Source organism: Gobio gobio (assembly GCF_949357685.1).
Source record: "Gobio gobio genome assembly, chromosome: 8".
Taxonomy (NCBI): Eukaryota; Metazoa; Chordata; class Actinopteri; order Cypriniformes; family Gobionidae; genus Gobio; species Gobio gobio.
In genome coordinates, this window is record NC_137114.1 from 35,295,708 (window position 1) to 35,314,393 (window position 18,686).

At 36.3% G+C, this 18,686-nt stretch overlaps 1 protein-coding gene across 2 annotated transcripts in view; it reads left to right on the top strand.

Moving 5' to 3' along the window:
- The window catches only part of tenm4 (teneurin transmembrane protein 4), a gene marked incomplete at its 5' end in the record, with an annotated part of 172,576 nt that overhangs the window by 136,172 nt on the left and 17,718 nt on the right, over positions 1-18,686 (top strand). For both annotated transcript variants that reach the window (XM_079823975.1, XM_079823976.1), the window contains 3 exons: positions 4,476-5,353; positions 11,042-11,214; positions 14,438-14,673. In XM_079823975.1, the coding sequence (XP_079680101.1) occupies positions 4,476-5,353; positions 11,042-11,214; positions 14,438-14,673 (1,287 nt within the window). The remainder of the gene's footprint in view (positions 1-4,475; positions 5,354-11,041; positions 11,215-14,437; positions 14,674-18,686) is intronic.

Here is an 18,686-nt window from a genome sequence, read left to right on the forward strand (position 1 = left end):
AGGTCAATTTTACATCTTGTTTGCTACCTCAGTTAATTTGAATTGGTGCACAACCCTGTTATCTACAGCAACGGCTGGTCCAAAACAGCATGTCTTCAAACTAAGTGAGCGATTATTTTCCCTTTTATGACATGAATCAAAATTGATAAGAAAAGTCACTGTAAGGACCGCCTTTTGAAAAGGCTGTTTAAGATGCAAGCTGGCTTACATGCTTTCGGACAAGGTCAAGCCTGCATGTTCTCATTACGCCTGCCTTCAGCGTATGTTGGAGGATTTAACGGCAGCTGTTCTAGCGTTGGATTTATGAGAGTGTGAACCGTTTATTCCCTCTCTTTGTTGGTGTGTGAAAGTGTGAGGAATAGACAGAGAAATAGAGATGACACATCCTGTCTGTCACTCACAGGGGTGTGAAATCCCCCCACCCCCCACACACGCACACACACCACACAAAAACACAGGATATATTTGTGAATATTTAACCACTACTGTTGAGGAGAAAATGGATTTAATAAACAAAGATTTACCCTGATAGCACGAGAACATCAAGACATCTGTTGATCTGGTGTGTTTTCATCTGGAAAATGTATCTCTCGTTTTTTCTTTTCTTTTTTCATGCACTAATTTTATTCAATGTATCTCCCCTAGAAATCAGATGAAAGTAATTGGTGTGTTTATTTATATATATATATATATATATATATATATACATACAATGAGGTTCGTTCTTGTGTTACGCAGCACGTTTGAGCTTCAGCAAGAACCAATGAGGTTCATTCTTGTGTTACGCAGCACGTTTGAGCTTCAGCAAGAACCAATGAGGTTCATTCCTGTGTGTCAAGCATGTACAGTCGAGCTTCTGTTTATGTTTCTAATCAATGTTTATATGTGAATAAAAGCGATCGAGTTTCTTCATCAAAACTGACCCTATTTACTTTCTTAGTGCAGTGATATTCTTGTGGTGAACAATTAATGCTTGCAATTTTGAAAAAAACAAAGTCTTTTTTATCTTTCATCAGGAACTTACAGTAGTGTCTCGAGTACTGTATGTATGAACGCAACAGGAGTCAAACCCATATTCTCTTATCAATATTCATAGTTACCGTGACCAAAGTAATATCAAAGATGGCGACGTCCATAAAACTGAAAAATCTCATCACATTTGACAAGAGTCCAATCGAGCCGCGAGTTCATCCATCGAATCTTCATTAACCGACAGCAGTTTTTTTATCAGGATGGAGAGTGGAGCATTTGAGTTGTGCGTAGAACACAAAACTGACAGTAACCGCTCTGGTGGAGAACAGTGACTGGATCTGAAACCTTCAGATGACACACAGCTCATCTCTCCGTTGCTGTAAGCTACTGAAGCCACACATAAAAAAAACACGCAGCACACGATAGAAACGTGTTTGTGCAGCACAGAGCCGCTCTCTCGCACTGTAAGACGTGACAGACAACTAGTTTCGTTTACACGGCGCAGGTTTTCCAAAAATGAGGTTTTGAGTCCTGAAAATGTACAGGTGAGAGTTCAATTATAGAATGTGGTTGTCACTCCCATAAATAACTGAACTGTGTGTAAATGTAACCGTATTAAGGACTCAAATACAGGACTGACAACCGTATTCTGCTGCTGCGTGAACATGGCCAAAATCTGAAAATGTACTTCCCCTTTGGAATGGCCTTCCTTCTCTGATGACGTCAGTTTTCGACAGCTGGGCTAGAACATCCCTTCCAGTCTGCTGCGAATGGAACGCCAACTTTTCTAGAGCCCAACAATTCCCAGTGGGAAAAACAAACCACGCCCTCTATTTCTCATTCAATTTTTCACTTCGGAAAATACTGAAGTAAAGTCGATTGCAACTTCCAGTTCACGCTGACTTTAACAAAAATTAAATGGGCATTCGGTTTTGGTCAAGGCCCATCCCTCTCCATCTCCACTTCTTCACTGCTGCACCATGCTTTGTCTTATTATATTAATCCCTCTGCCTTGATAAGAGATCTTGATATCATGTCACATGTGTTTGTTGTAGGTTTCAGCTCGGGGGAGATATCACTGACCGATATCGAACAGAACACGGTGACTCAGTTAGGCATTGAGAGTCTTCTTTCTCCGGGTCTTACTGGGACTTAATCGTATCTTAAAATCAATCCTTGGTGCTACTTAAGCCATGGCAGTGGCTGTGGCCAATAGATTACTGCAGACCAGCATCTATGAGGCAGTTTGATATAGATCAGCTCAGGCTGCGGGCATCATTTCCAGGAATGAGGGCAGAGTGCTGTATTGAGTGCTATGTTTTATGTTGTTGAGGACTTATCGGACAGTCCAGGATCTTTTTGGACACTGAAATTCATGCGCTTGTGAGACTAACTACAGTATATGGGTTATCCCTTATTTTTCTTTTTTTTTCACAGTTATCCATTTCTGGTTCCCCCATTTTTATTTATTGCTGTATTCCGATGCATTTTTTGGGTCTCGATTTGTCATTGGTTATTGGCAGTATGCATACTGTTCATTGTTATCTAGTTTTTGTATGCATTTTCGGTTTCATGCAGAAATATTACCCATAACTCCTCACCAAAATGATTATTTAGCTTTGAATGACTAATGCAGTATGTTGAATTAATGAAAGACAATTGGGTGTTAAAGCTGAATTGTCCTTTTTTTATTATTAGGTGAATGTCTGAGTCTGTAAAATGAGGTTTGTAGCCATTTCTTTTTTTCATCTAAATGCCGTCTGTTTGTTTGTCTCTGATGAAAATGTCAGCTTAACGTTTTTCTGTCTTTTCAGTTATAAAAGTCACATTTAGGAATCTATTATGAGAAAGTCAGCAAACTTTGAATGCACTACATTAGTCATGCTATTTACATGCTATTTTCTCGCTGCTCCTTAAAAACCGACATGTCCCAGGCGACGGCTCCAGATTAGTTTTCTACTTTTGTATAATACATTTAATATTAAGCTCAGCTTGGTAGCTTTTTGTGTATTCTCTGAGTGCATTAAAAGCATCCTACTAATCAGCCAGACTTGTTAGCGTGCCAAGAACACTATTGAAATAAGACTCTTCATTTTCGGCCCCTAAGAGAGTGATTACGGTCCCCTAGTGAAGAGAGGGTCTGTGCAAATTCACCAGATTCAATCATTTTTGTGTTAAAAGCCTGCTGCATTATTTTCAGAACAATAAGTCATAATTTAGGCAGCCAGACAGGAGGCAGCAGTCCTGTTTGATAAGTGTGCTACGTTTTGTTACAAAGGTCCTGTTCCCCTGCTGCAGTTGCTTTCCATTATGAAATTAATAAGCCAAAGCTAGAAAAAGACATCCATGTGGAGGGGTGACAGATACGGTGCAAGTATGTTGTTTTGGGAGTCCACACGTCCATTTCCTCCTCACCGTGATGGTTTAATCTGAGCAGTTGACTCACTTTCTCTCCCTGCTTCTCTTTCTTATCACTAATTCAGCTTCCTTTTTTTAACTTTCATGTTTATCAGATGAACCAGCCTTATTTTAAGTTCTGTTTGTGTTCTGAGGAAGTTCTGACCTATTCAAATCTTGTATTTGCTTTCCCATTATTGATGTCTGGGATTTCGGTTTTAACCTCTTGCCTTGATAAATCTCTTTTCAGATGTAACAAAGAAAATTCAGTATGTTGCATTATTTAGCAGATGAAATCTCATTTGTATGTTTTCGTAAGATTTACTTACGCCCCAGTGGTGGTTAGGTTTAGGGGGGGACCTTCATGCTTACTTTTTTATATGAATTCATACGAAATTCACTTCATAAAATAGTTACGTTTTCCTGTGAGATTGGGTTGCAACAGATCATATTTTCCTCTGTACTACTAGTTACAGTACAAAATAAATATGAATGAAAACATCAGAAGGTATTTTGAAAGATACAGTACAACTTACTGAAATGTATCCTCTATCATGTAATTGCTCAACCAGTATGGAAAGATGTCAATAAAACAGCTTGCAAATAATGTAACTCAATATTACATTTACGAAAACATTCAATGTCCATATATGCACTATATTACATATTAATTATATGTAATCACAATTGATCGCATCTAACATAAAAGTTTGTGAATATATAATATATGTGTGTAAAATATATATACACACACACACACAAATATATGCAGTACTGCTTGATTATTCGTGAATAATCGATATGACAGCATGCTCATTTTTACTAATCTTGTTCTTTAGTATTTAATGTATTTTTGAAAAAATTAAAGCAAGTTTTTATTACAGCCACCATTTATATTTTAGCAACACATTAATATAGCGTTAAAAAGTTGATATGTCTTCCTTATGTTCAATTAAAATTTTAATATATATTTTTTTATTTGAGTGTTGATATTTGAGTGTTGGCTGTTTCATAAACTTAAAAAGAAAAAGAAAAAAGAAAGTGTAATTAATTGATTATTTCGACGTAATTGATTATTATGATTTCTTTTTTCCCATTTCCCATAGGTGCGTCTAGAATGGCCCACTGACCTGGCCGTCAGCCCGATGGACAATTCCCTCTATGTGCTGGACAACAACGTAGTCCTGCAGATCTCAGAGAACCATCAAGTGAGGATTGTGGCAGGGAGGCCGATGCACTGCCAGGTACCCGGCCTGGATCACTTTCTGGTCAGCAAAGTCGCAATCCACGCCACCTTGGAATCCGCCAACGCTCTCGCTGTCTCCCATAACGGCCTGCTTTACATCGCCGAGTCGGACGAGAAAAAGATCAACCGTGTCCGACAGGTCTCAACGAATGGTGAGATCTCTCTGGTCGCCGGTGCCCCCAGTGGCTGCGACTGCAAAAATGACGCTAACTGCGACTGCTATTCGGGTGACGACGGCTATGCCAAAGACGCCAAGCTAAACGCACCCTCTTCGTTGGCGGTTTCGCCCGATGGAGAGCTCTTCATCGCTGACCTGGGTAACATACGTATCCGATATGTCAGGAGGAATAAAGCATTTCTCAACCCACTTAACATGTATGAGGTTTCTTCGCCGATTGACGATGAACTCTACCTGTTTGATGTGAACAGTAGTCACATCTACACTCAGAGCCTGACCACAGGAGACTACCTGTACAACTTGACCTACTCTGGCGAAGGTGACCTGAGCAGCATCACGGACAAGAATAAGAACAAAGTGACCATTCGGAGAGACACAACGGGATTGCCGCTCTGGCTGATGTGTCCTGATGGCCAGACATTCTGGTTCACTATTGGAACTAATAATGCGCTGAAGAGTGTTGCTGCCCAGGGTCAAGAGATAGCCATGATGACTTATCATGGAAGCTCAGGTCTGCTGGCCACCAAAAGCAATGAAGATGGATGGACTACCTTCTATGAGTGAGTATACTGGAAATGTACTGATATACTAAGGCAGACTATTTTTCCATACACTGGGCATAAAATGCAGAATACAACAGACAACAATTAAGCCACATATATAAACACATGCACACACAACACACACACACATATACACGTACATACATACATACATACATACTTACATATATATATATATATATATATATATATATATATATATATATATATATATATATATATATATATATGTTTTTCTTTTCGATTTTATAGATTATTATATATACATTTTATACAGTATATTCATGAATGTTAGTCATTTTACATAATCTTAAAGTGATAATAATATTAATAATAATAAGTAATTATTTATATTTAAGATATTTTAGATTTTTTTATTAATATTAAATGTTAAACATATAAATGTTTAAGGAAAATTACTACATTTTAAAAAGTGACATCCTCTTCAATGCTCACAATGTCACAATCTTTTTATACTTATTCAAGCTAAAAGATGATCAGTTTTTGGCAGCCCGCAAAGATTCACATTCATCTCTACGTACTTTACAGTACCGGTTCACTCGGGTACTGGAAGCTAAATTTACTCCTGCGCAGCGTAATTGCAAACGTCTTGGTTGGCTGTGGGTCATGTTACAGTAGATACAGTCAGGAGTTCACAAGGTCTCAGTGGTTTATTGGACTTCAGTCATTTGCTGTAAGGTAATTGGTTCCATGAGTATTTCAGACAGTGGTGTTCCTGTGTCTGTAGTTCAAGCACATGTTTTATTTTCACATTAACACAATCGTTCAATAACATTCGATATTTATTTTATACGAATTATATGATATATATGACTTTTTTTTTTTATTATTAAATCTAAATTCTAAAATCTAAAAACATCTCAATGTAAATTGATCAGTGTCCAATGGTACATGTGCTTCCTCTGTGTTTTTTTCCCCATGATTTTTATAAGTGTGTTTTTGCATCAGTTATAACTTGCCCACTTGTTACTGCGGGTAGTCATTAATAGGCGCAGGCCCACCCAGTAATTGCTAATGTAAAGATGACAGCTATTCATCAAGTTTACTCTTTTATTCCAGTTAAAAATGTTGGCATGCCTATAGGCCCACTCACTACGCTCCTGTAACTAATTCCAGATTAACTAAATTGAATCATTATTACTACAGAAAATGATTTCGTCTTGACCCTCTGTCTGTATAACAGAACAGAAAATATGTTTACATTAATACTTATGTAGCGTATTCATTAGCATTTTTACTTTCATGTGACCTTGACTGTAGGCAAAACTAATTTAAAACACACACATGTATTGCTTGGACTGTTTTTTTTAATGTACAAATGCTGCATATTTGATAGATAACCAACCATAAGTGGCATCGCCTCATCGCCTCCTTTTTTCAAGAAAGTTCAGTTTTTTGTCCTTTGTTTAGGTCCCATGCTGTCATATCATTTGTTTAATCTCCCTTTGCCAAATGAACAAATGGCAGGCGAAGTACATTTACTCAATAATTGCAATTAGAGAGAAAGAAAAAACAATAATTAACATCAAAAATAGTTGCTCTGTTGTTTTTTTTCCTTCCCTAGCAATTAGATCCGTCCATTCCCTCAGGCAACAAGAGGTCGTCTTTTGTGATAAAGAAAGCTTGGTTGTTGAGTTTTTGTTTTTCTTCATTTGTTGTAATATGATAATATATTTAGCATAATTAACTTTGAAGGTCAAGCTGCCATCTGAGGGTCAAAGTCACTGTTTTCCTGCACTGGAAAAGAGCGACCTAAACAATTTATCTGCACGCTCTGAAGAGCGGTACATGCGGTTTATCATCTCTGCCACCTGAATTCATTAAGTCCCAGTGAAGCGTGCTCGCCTGCGGACGTTACATCGGCCAGGACTCGTGCAGACTCTGTACAGCGAGTAGCACAAGCATAACAAAGACGTTTGCTACGATGTCCAAATATGAAACTTGTTGTCATGCACACTAAGGGACAATGCTTGGTAGTACCTGATTATATGTATTCTGGGATACACAGTCAGATTCCTAAAATGAAATACTTGTAATTAGGTTAAATTACATTTTATAATGCTTGTAATCAGACTGCAGTTACATTTTTATTGATTACATGAATGGCAGTACATTATTGATGATTCAATGATTCTTCCTAATTCTCCTAATTTTATCTATTTAATTTTTCCTAAAAAGCCTATTGCTTATATATGTTCGGAAAGTCTTCCAATTTTGTGGAACTTCACCTCAAAAAAAGTTCTGTCATAATTTATTCACCCTCAAAAGCCTGTATGATTTACTTTCTTATATGAAACACAAAAGGTGGAATTTTGAATAATGCACTGGGACCTCTTTTACATCAATTCAAATAAACAAATTTTGAGGCTTTCAAGCTTCAAGCTACAATTTATACTAACACTGTGATTGTTATTTTTGAAAATATTTAATCTGCAGTAACTTCTTTGACTGTAAATAAATTTGTGTTATTATAATGTAATTTGCATTAACATAAAAAAACATGTGCTTATGTAATGTACATTAATTGTAATGCATTACTTTACTCGTTAGATCAAAAAGTAATCTGATTACATAATGCCGTTACTTGTAATGCATTACTTTACTTGTTAGATCAAAAAGTAATCTGATTACATAATACCGTTACTTGTAATGCATTACTTTACTTGTTAGATCAAAAAGTAATCTGATTACATAATTCTGTTACTTGTTAGATCAAAAAGTAATCTGATTACATAATACCGTTACTTGTAATGCATTACTTTAATCGTTAGATCAAAAAGTAATCTGATTACATAATTCCGTTACTTGTTAGGTCAAAAAGTAATCTGATTACATAAAACCGTTACTTGTAATGCATTACTTTACTCATTAGATCAAAAAGTAATCTGATTACATAATGCCGTTACTTGTAATGCATTACTTTACTCGTTAGATCAAAAAGTAATCTGATTATGTAATGCACGTTACTTGTAGTGCATTACTTTACTCATAACATCAGAAAGTAATCTGATTACACAATGCACGTTACTTTAAATGCATTACTTTACTCGTTAGATCCAAAAGTAATCTGATTATGTTATGAATGTTACTTGTAATGCATTACTTTACTCGTGAAGTTCAATGAAGTTCAACTTGTATGAAGTTCAATTGAGTATGCAATGTCTCGCGCTTATATTTTTTGTATACACATTTTTTTATATATATAATTGTATTCATTGGTTTGTTAAATACACACAATATTGCTTCGTTATTAATGTATTATGTTTAATACAGTATCTCTTCAGTTAAAACTATAAACGCATACGATCCACTCAAGTGGATATCTGAAAATCTCTTTGAAAAATATGTGTAAAAAAAATATCAAGATTTCAAATCTTGTTTTTCATGCCCTAAGAGAAATATGAGAAAAAAAATCCTAAATGAGGTTGTCATAATTCATGCATGAAAGGGTTTATCATGTATGAGCATTAGTATTGACAAACTAATAGTTCCTTTTAAAAATATTTTAAAAAATGTGTTATTATTAGTTATTGTTGAGCTTTCACAAGATTGTATTATATTATATTATTATTAGTGAAGTTTTGTATTGGTAAGTTTTTTGTTTTGTTTTTTTTCTATCTTAATCTAGTTGATTATAAATCCTAAAGTCCTTGAACTTTGGAAACCGTGCTATATACATAAAAATAAAAGTAGTAAAAGTGCAGTCATTAATAATGAATTAATAATTTTTAAGCATTGATCCTCAGTGCATATTTCACGCATTTGTATGCTCATGTTTTCAAAAAAATACACTACCATTCAAAAGTTTTGGGTCGGTAAGATGTTTCTCGAGCAGCAAATCGGCATATTAGAATGATTTCTGAAAGATAAAAGATAATGTGACACTGAAGCCTGGAGTAATGATGCTGAAAATTCATTGCCATCACAGGAATAAATTACATATTAAAATATATTTTTTTTAAATTGTAATAATATTTCACAATATTTTAGTTTTTACTGTATTTTTGATCAAGCACCGTAAATGCAGTATTGGTGAGCACAAGAGGCTTCTTTAAAAAAACATTCCGACCCTAAACCTTTGAACAGTAGTGTATGCTTTTTCAATACCTTGACAGTGTTTGAAAAGAAATAAAAAAATAAAAACTACTAAGGGACTCAGATGGATATAGACATTAACATGATTGTTTACGAGTGCTTTATTCCCATGTTTTTGTGTCACACAATGTGAACCGCGGCCGTGACTCAGTGGTACATCTTGACCAATACTCCAGTCCCAGGGTGCTTTGAGGCGGTCTGTTCTCCATGACTACAATAGACTGCTGCTCTAAAAGGAGATGTTTGGTCACCGAGATGAATCAGTCTGCACTTACTCCACTCTCAGCCTCCTGAGAGAGCGCTCACGTGGCAAGCTGGCAAATAAAAAATATAGGGAGGAAAGGAACAAAGTAGGAGAAGAAAACAGGATAATTTAGTTTGCTTTCCAAAGAACAGAACAAAACCATAGTGGGTCGACTGCAGTCATTTACTACTCTATTGTGTTGCCACCCTGCAATCCTTTTTTTTCCTCTTGAAAAAGGGTGCAGCAAAATATGATATGATGAAAAGAGTTTTGGACGGGGAATAAAGAGGCTGATAAGGAAAGTAGTATTACCAAAGCTTTTGTCTTTCACCTCATTATCACCTACAAAGGAAAACGGAGGAGACTCATTTCATTCTTTATATGGCACAGTGAATTTTCTTCTATGTGTACAGCCTGTGATGTTGAGGTACTGTGGTCCAAACAGCTGTGTTGTAAACAGGGAATCTTGGCTTCGAATCCCAGTGATATTGTGTGAAAGCCGAGAAAAAGAAAAATTAGGATCTCCACCAAATCAGATATTAGCTTTGAAGATCTTAGTGGGAGATTTTAGTTTTTTTGCTGTCATTTCTGTTTGGACGAAAGGTCTTTCTTCAGTAGAGCCGCAGTTCTCTCTCTCTCAGTGAAATTTTCATATTGCATTTTATTTTTTAGAAACAAGCCATTTTAGATTGCCCAAGGAATTTGACTCTATGGCTGTTTGCGATGGTTGGTTTGAAGTCAAAGTAGTCGAGTTCTTAAGGGATCGTTCACACAAAAAGGAAATTTCTGTCATTTTCTCATCATCATATTTTTCCAAACTCATATGATTTTCTTTCTTCTGTGGAAGAATAAATAAGATATTTTGAAGAATGAACTGGGAAGCAAACAGTTATTTCTCAAAATATCTTCTTGTGTTCCATAGAAGAAAGTCATATGGTTATGGAATGAAAAAAGGTGAGTTAATGATGAGAGATTTGTCATTTTTGGGTGAACTATCCCTTTAAATATGCAGTATGTAAAATTGACAGCTAGTGGTTGAAATAAGGTCAGTTTTGTTTCAAAGATGGAAGTTGAAGTATGAGGTTTTTGCGCTACTGCACTTGCGTGAGCAAACAGAACCGGAAAAGTGGTAAATCGTTCCAGAAGCGAAAGAGAAACAGTTACATTTTATCATAGGCCTTTCTCTTGCTTTTACAACTCACTTTGACAGTCCCTCATTAGAAACCCAGTCCTGCATTCGATTGAAAGCCACAGTTGGTCTCATTAAAGACCAGTTGAGAATTTTTTTTTCTCACACTCCGTCCCTGTTCTCTCCATCTCCATAGGTATGACAACTATGGGCGGCTGACAAACATGACCTACCCCACGGGCAGGGTGAGTAGTTACCGCACTGATTCAGACAGCACTGTTCGGGTGCAAACCGAGGGCTCCAACAAAGAGGACATCACAGTCACCACCAACCTCTCGGCCTCAGGAACATTCTACACACTCATGCAAGGTAAGAATATCTGCAAAGCCCAAATTGAACATATCCTTGGGGACAATACTTGGGAATTGGGAGAAGTTTTAAACTAGATGCAATGAATGCAGTGCATTTAAAGGGATCGTTCATCCAAAAATGAAATAATTTAGTCACCTTCATGTCATTCCAAACCCATAAATCTTCAAATGACTGTTTTTACTGTATTTTCACTGTATCAAATAAATGCAGCTTTGGTGAGCCCAAGAGACTTCTAAAACCTTAAAACATTGTACTGATCCCGAAATTTTGAAGTGTGTAGTCTGTGTGTGTGTAGTTTGAAGGGTGAGTAAATAAAGGAAACAAAGGATTAGGTCTCCTAATATTCACTTTTACACTAGAAACTTAGTAGCTGTAGATAAAGTAAAATAACTGTGAGGCAAAATTGATATGTTTGTGGGAAGAAAACAAGCCTCTTCTTTGTAAAAATCAATGAAGGCATGAATGTTTGTATTTCCTCTAAAATCGCAAGACCGCCCACTCACGAAGATAGAAGTCTTGATTGATTTCCTGTCCACCACTTTTGTTTGTTCCAGCCTCCCTTTTTCACCAGGCGGCTGCTTTTCCTGTCCATCTCAGAAAACCAAATCTTAATCATTTTGGCCCTCGAGACAGGGGGGCGTGGTTGTGGTCAGGGGCCGCTGTCCTAGCTTGTGATTTTCCTTGCATACTTTGGCATTTTGATATCCAGTTTTTCACCTAACCAAGCGCTCCATTGATTCCCAATAAATAGCTTTGAACTCCCGGTGCCCTGCTCTATTTCCTGAGAAACTGTAAATATTTTTCTGCGCTCCTGTGAGTGTTTGATTTGAAGGGCCGTCCCCTGGCTTTCGATTGGTTTACTGAAGACTGAGAGAAGAAGTAGAGGGCGTAAAGTTCTGCTGGTGTTCTTATCCTAGACTAAACTAATGGTCACCTATGCATGGTGACCTTGTCCCGGACATCTGGTGGAGAGAGAGAAAGAGGGCGCCCTGCCAAACGCTTTGCTGCTAATTAATTCACTATTGTCTGCTTTGTAAACGGAAACCAGTTTGGCTCTTGCTCCAACACTGAGTTTTGCGCACACAATCTGGATATGCATTTCTCGGAGGTGGTGACCTTGTGCTGTTTATTGACTTTCCAAGGTTGTGTGAGTGTGTGTTCGATTTCCAGGTCGTACGGTCAGAGCTTTTTTCAGTGCACCAATATATTACCTGAATAAGCCATCAAAAGACGAACATGCTTATGTATTTGGCTAAAATATGATCCAGTTCATGCTAAACTCACACAAATTCACTCTTCACAGACAATATAAAATGGAGACAACTTATGGAAAAATAATTTGTAGTAATCTTTTTTTAAAGCCTGATTTGCGCTAAAGACGGTACATTTATGATGCCATTGTTATCAGATACTATTTCCAATTTGAATGGAAGTCTGTTTCCACTTCAGAGTAAAAAATATGAGATATAAAGTCACATTGCAAGATATGAAGTTGCTACAAACAGCATCACTGTGACAAGATAAACACTCTCATTGTGACAAAAAGTAGCATTTATGAGAAATAGTCACATTGTATGATAGAAATTCATAAGTGATATAAAGTCACATTACAACAAAAAAATTGCGTTTATAAGAAATAAAGTCACATTGTGAGTTAAGCATTCGTAATTACAAGATATAAAGTCACATTGTGACAAATAAGTTGCATTTAAAAGAAATAGTCACATTGTACGTTATGAAGTTACAACTGCTAGAAAATACTTCATGGTTACGAGAGTCTCGTTGCCATTGAAAATTGGGTTTACGAGAAATAGACACCATGTGAGATATGAAATCCTATTTATGAGATATAAAATTGCAACTGCTAGAAACAAAGTCTCAATTATGAGATATAAAGTCGCATCATGACAAAAGTTGCGTTTATGAGAAAGTCACATTGTGAGAGATGAATTCGCAACTGCTGAGAAAGTCACAATTGTGCAGTATAAAGTTGCAATTACTTTTATTTGTGTATTTTTTATACTCTAAACAGACAATTTTTTTGGAGATTTGTGTCATTCCTAATAAAGTTAGATGTACGTACATGTCAACAAATTAGCCACCCGAGGGCATTAGCAAAATGGCTGCCGGAATGAACTGTCTTGTTTTAAAAAGACTTGCTGTGGTCTGTCACAAACTCTCATCAGATGATCAGGCTTTCGTTGCAGTTAATTGGAATAGTATAATTTCTTTCAAAATGTTATTAAATTCATTTTTAACAGGGAATGAGAGTGTCCTGTACCCCCTAGCCACATGTTAGCTTTATATGCTAGCTGTTTACATGGCTGCTGTCTGCACTTCTTTGCTGAGTAATTAATTCCCTTTGACCAGTAATGAGAGTTTCATCAAAGCGTTCACTGACATTTTCTCATCGGGTACGTCGTTCTTGTTAGCTGTCTCTCTCTTGCTCCCTCCCAGTTTCTGTCTTCCCTCTTTATTTCTCTCAGGTTTGCACCCCCCTTCTCTTTCACCATCTTCCATCTTACATGTCTCTCCAAAGCGCTTAGCAAGACCACCTGGGGATGGAGACAGACAGTTTCAGATTTAGTTGCTTCTCAGTTGCCACAGGCAGGCGGCCTCAACTATGATAGCTTTCTGTCTCTCTTTCGCTCTCTCTCTTTCGGTCTTCCGAGGACAACTCAAAGACTAACTAGACTTTGAATCATCCCTTTGTTTCACTGTATGTCTGGTCTTGTTCAACAAACAAGAGTCTTGTCATAAATTTGGCCGCCATTTTGAGAGAAATACAACAAAAGGTGGATATCTGTCATACAGTAATTAAAGGGGATAATTCACCCAAAAATTACAAGTTTTTCCAAACCTGTACAAGTTTCTTTCTTCTGTTGAACGCAAAAGGAGATATTTTGAAGAATGTTAGTAATCGCTCGGTGGCCATTGACTTTCTGAGTAGGAAAAACATTTCTATGGAAGTCAATGGGTGCCGTCAACTTTCTGGTTACCAACATTATCTTGGTATCTTGGTATACATTAACGTTATCTTCCTTTGTGTTCGACAGAAAAAAAAAACTTATACAAGTGTGAGTAAATTATGACAATTTTAATATTGGGGTGAATTATCCCTTTTTAAAAAAAAATATTTATTCTGCCAGGTTGAGTAAATGATGACTCGCAATGTTTTTTTTCCATATACATGAAACTATTATTTGTCTTCAAATCATAGATCAAGTCAAAAACAGTTACTACATTGGTCTGGATGGCTCCTTGCGTCTGGTATTGGCCAATGGCATGGAAGTGTCTCTTCACACGGAGCCTCACCTGCTGTCAGGAACAGTCAACCCAACCATAAGCAAGAGAAATGTCACTTTGCCCATCGACAATGGACTCAACCTAGTGGAATGGAGACAACGCAAAGAACAGGCACGAGGACAGGTCACAGTATACGGACGCAGACTCAGGGTAAGAAAGTCAAAGAATTTCCTTCCATGTTTAATGCTGCTACATTTGACATTTATGTTGTTCTCTTATTTGGACATTGTAATTTCAGGGTCTAGTTATTTCAAAATATCTGTGCTGTTACTTGGAAAGGTTGTAAAAGCAAAGACAATAGGCAATTTAAAAAAATATATATATATAGATATTGATACCTTTCTTTTTTCTTTTTTCTTTTTTTACAAAAAAATATGAGAACTGTAAAACCCACCAAACACATCCAAGGCCAAATCATTAGAAATGTATTTAAAATATGCTTTTATCCTAAGAAATGTACAAAAAAAAAAATATTCTGATTATCTTGAAAAGAGGCATGATCTAATGTGACATTGAATTTTACAGACATTGATTTGGACAACATTTTTTAAATAATTCCTTTATTTAATGTTAAATCTGCTATTTTGACCCAAAAAGAAAATCGAAATTGAAATTTAGGCAATTACATTGTGAATGTACTCCAAAAGTGTGGCTGAAGTTTTTCTTGACTGATTGACATTAAAGCTTTATATTTCATGCATTGTTTTTGTATATTATTCATTTAGGGTTTAAAGTAATAAATATCAGTCACAATGTTTTACATACACTGCAAGAAATGCTCTTCTTATTTAGTATTTTTTTTCTTGTTTCCAGTCCAAATATCTAAAAATTCTTAAATCAAGATGCATTTACTAGATAAGTTAAATGACATAAGATATGTTTTTGTTTTCTGGGGAATAAAATCAAAATGAAGCGAGTTTTTGCTTAAAACAAGCTAAATTATCTGCCAATGGTGTAGGGATTTTTTTTTTATTTCTGTTTGGGACAAGAAACAAGATTTCAATCAGAAACAAGATTATTTTTCTTACCCCATTGGCAGATAATTTAGCTTGTTTTAAGTAAAAACTCACTTCATTTTGATTTTATTTTCAAGAAACAAGAAAAAATATCATGTCATTTTACTTATCTAGTAAATGCATCTTGATTTAAGAATTTTAAGATATTTAGACTAGAAACAAGACAAAAATAAGAAGAGCATTTTTTTGCAGTGTAGTATTAGTTTTGTTGCAATAATGAAGCTAAGATGAATTATTCCCTATTTCTATTGCCTAATCTTTACATTTTCATAATGCATTTGTATTTTTGAATTGAATTGTGGAATTGCTCGTGGTGTTGCAACACTTACTGTACAACCTACCAGTGATCAGAAGCTCACATAGGCAGGTTATTGTGCACAGGCCCCAGCGTTACCTCAGCGTTGTCATCTGCTCATCCTGAGTTAATTTTACGCAGGCACAGTTCCATACCTCGCAGTCATACTGCCACGCAGCAGCTCATCTGAGCATCGAGGCCCCTGTACTTGGAGTAATTGCTTCTTGATTATAATCTCTATTGCCTCTTCTCGTCAGTCTCAGAGTCACACCCGCTGCGCCTGTCCTTTAGACTGATCACTCTTATTACGCCTGCCCTATAGAGTCTGGCCAGGCCCTACTGGTCAAGTGTCTGCTTCCCAAGGTCAGCATGTGCATGTAAGCATGTGTGTGTCTGTGTCTCAGTGGACTATTCATCATTCAGCAGCCGTGTTTCTCTAACCTTGAGGGCTGAGGTCATCGCCTAGGGCAGGGTTGACTCTCTCGTGATCAAAACCCTGAGGGTTTCTTCAGACCGCATCTGATATCTTCATAATTCTTGTGCTATTAGTAATGGGACCACCTCACCGCGTTTGCAAGATAATATATGCGCATTTAAATACAAACTACCATTCAAAAGTTAAGGATGAGTTTTTATTGAAAGCAGTTAATACTTTTATACTGCAAAGAGGCATTAAACAAATCAAAAGTGACAGTAAAGACGTTTATGGTTTTACGAAAGATTTCAAATATAATTCTGTTCTTTTGTTATTCTGTTTCCCACAAAAAAAAAAAATGAAGCAGCACAACGGTTTTCAACATTGAAAAGAATTATACAGTAATGTTTCTTGAACAGCAAAGCAGCATATTACGATGATTTCTGAAGGATCATGTGACACTGAAGACTGGAATAATGATGCTGAAAATTCAGCTTTGATCACAAGAATACATTTAATTTTAAAATGTATTCAACTAGAAAGCAGTTATTTTAATTTGTAAAAAATTCAACTATGGAATCGAATTCATATCATGTGCTTTAACTCAAGTATGTGATTTGTGTACAAGCGACCTTGAGTGACATGTCAAGCAATATTTCGTGGGTGGATGTGTGAGTGAATGTGTCAAAATCTGTCAAAAAAGTGTGTGTGTGTGTGTGTGTGTGTTTGTTTTTGTGATTTATGAGGACGTGTATAATGACACGGGTATTACACTGGTGTTACGACATCCTAAACAATATTTTATAAAAAATGTAAAAATGCAGAATGTTTCTTGTGATGGGTAGGTTTAGGTAGGGGCAGTGTAGGGGGATAGAATGTACAGTATGAAAACCATCACGCCTATGGAATGTCCTGACTTAGATAGCAAAATAAACGTGCATGTGTGTGTGTGTGTGTGTGTGTGTGTGCGCGTACGCGTGTGCGTGTGCGTGTGCGTGTGCGTGTGTGTCAAGCTGACATGAAGCCAAGAGAATTGAAGGCAGAAAAGAAAGAGATTCAAATGGAAACACTCACAAAAATATAAATGGTTTTGCAATGAGTTTTGAGAAAAATGATATTACAGTGATTTCAATCATATCAGACTCTTTTTTTTTGTTTTTTTTTCATGTGAGCATTCATATACTTTCCCACAGTTCAATTAATGAAGCTTCTATGAGGCATCGCACTGGACAAAAGCTAAGAGAGATCCATTTATGATATTGGGATGCACAACAATCCATTGAATTGTTAAATTTGTACCCAGTCCTAATGGAAATGTGGGTCACTAGCTGCCCGGAGTATTGCTGTGGTCACATGTCCATCACAGTGGCAGGAACAGCTGCCAGGCCACCAAAATTCTCCTTGTCTCCATAGCAACCACATCTCCTGACAACAACAGAGCTTTGAAAATATAGTAGTGTAAATTGTCCGTTCACAGCGAGCTCAAATCCAAAAACCCACTGAAGGCTTAAACACAAGGCCTCGACTGACAGTTCTCTAAATGTTTGCTTTACATTATTAGAACGGTGTCCTATACTGCCTCCAAACAAACAAAACGAACACGTGGGCAAGTGTGTTTACTGAAGGAAGCGACAAATCGCACTGAGCAAACAAGATTACAGTTCTTACCACAGCAGCGGACGGGGAAAAAATCAGAAATGAATGGCAAAGCGGCAAGCAAATATTGGATTTGAAGAACAAAAACTTGAATACATTTTTAATGACAGTGGAGGAGAAAATCAAATGCTGTTTGACAGATTTGTTTACTTTTTGAATATGGAATGGAAATTTCAATTATTGATGGTGATTTATGAAAACAAACGTTACTTACAAGTTGTTTATTCATTGGCAAAAGTGTATTAGTGACAGTCCTAAAATATTCTCATAATTAGAGTTATGAAAAAAAGTGTTGTTTTTTGTTCCTTGTTTTGATCATTGTTTGTTTGACAAACAGGAGTCGAGTAATCTCAAAGTAGTTGTATTTTGATCAACAAAGCATGAAAATTTCATTCGGCTGTCAAAGAAACATGGCGAGTGTCTGTCTAACTTTCCCCAATCCAGTGTGTGAAATATACAATAACTTTTAGGTTATTTTAGGTACTCTCTCTTGTCTTTAAAAGGTGTCTTTTTTTCAGAGTCCAACCAGCAAAACGTTAAGAATAATTGAGGTTAATTCACCCTAAAATGAAAATTACTCTCTTAAATTGTACTCTATATTCCACATTTTCTGAAGCCAAACAATAGCATTATGTGAAGATGAGATCAAAAATGTAATTTTTTTCATTCATAAATCTTGCTTTGAAAATTTTTCATAATACACGGCCACCATTCGCTTTATTTATTTGATCAAAAATACAGTAAAAACAGAAATATTATGAAATATTATTACAATTTAAAA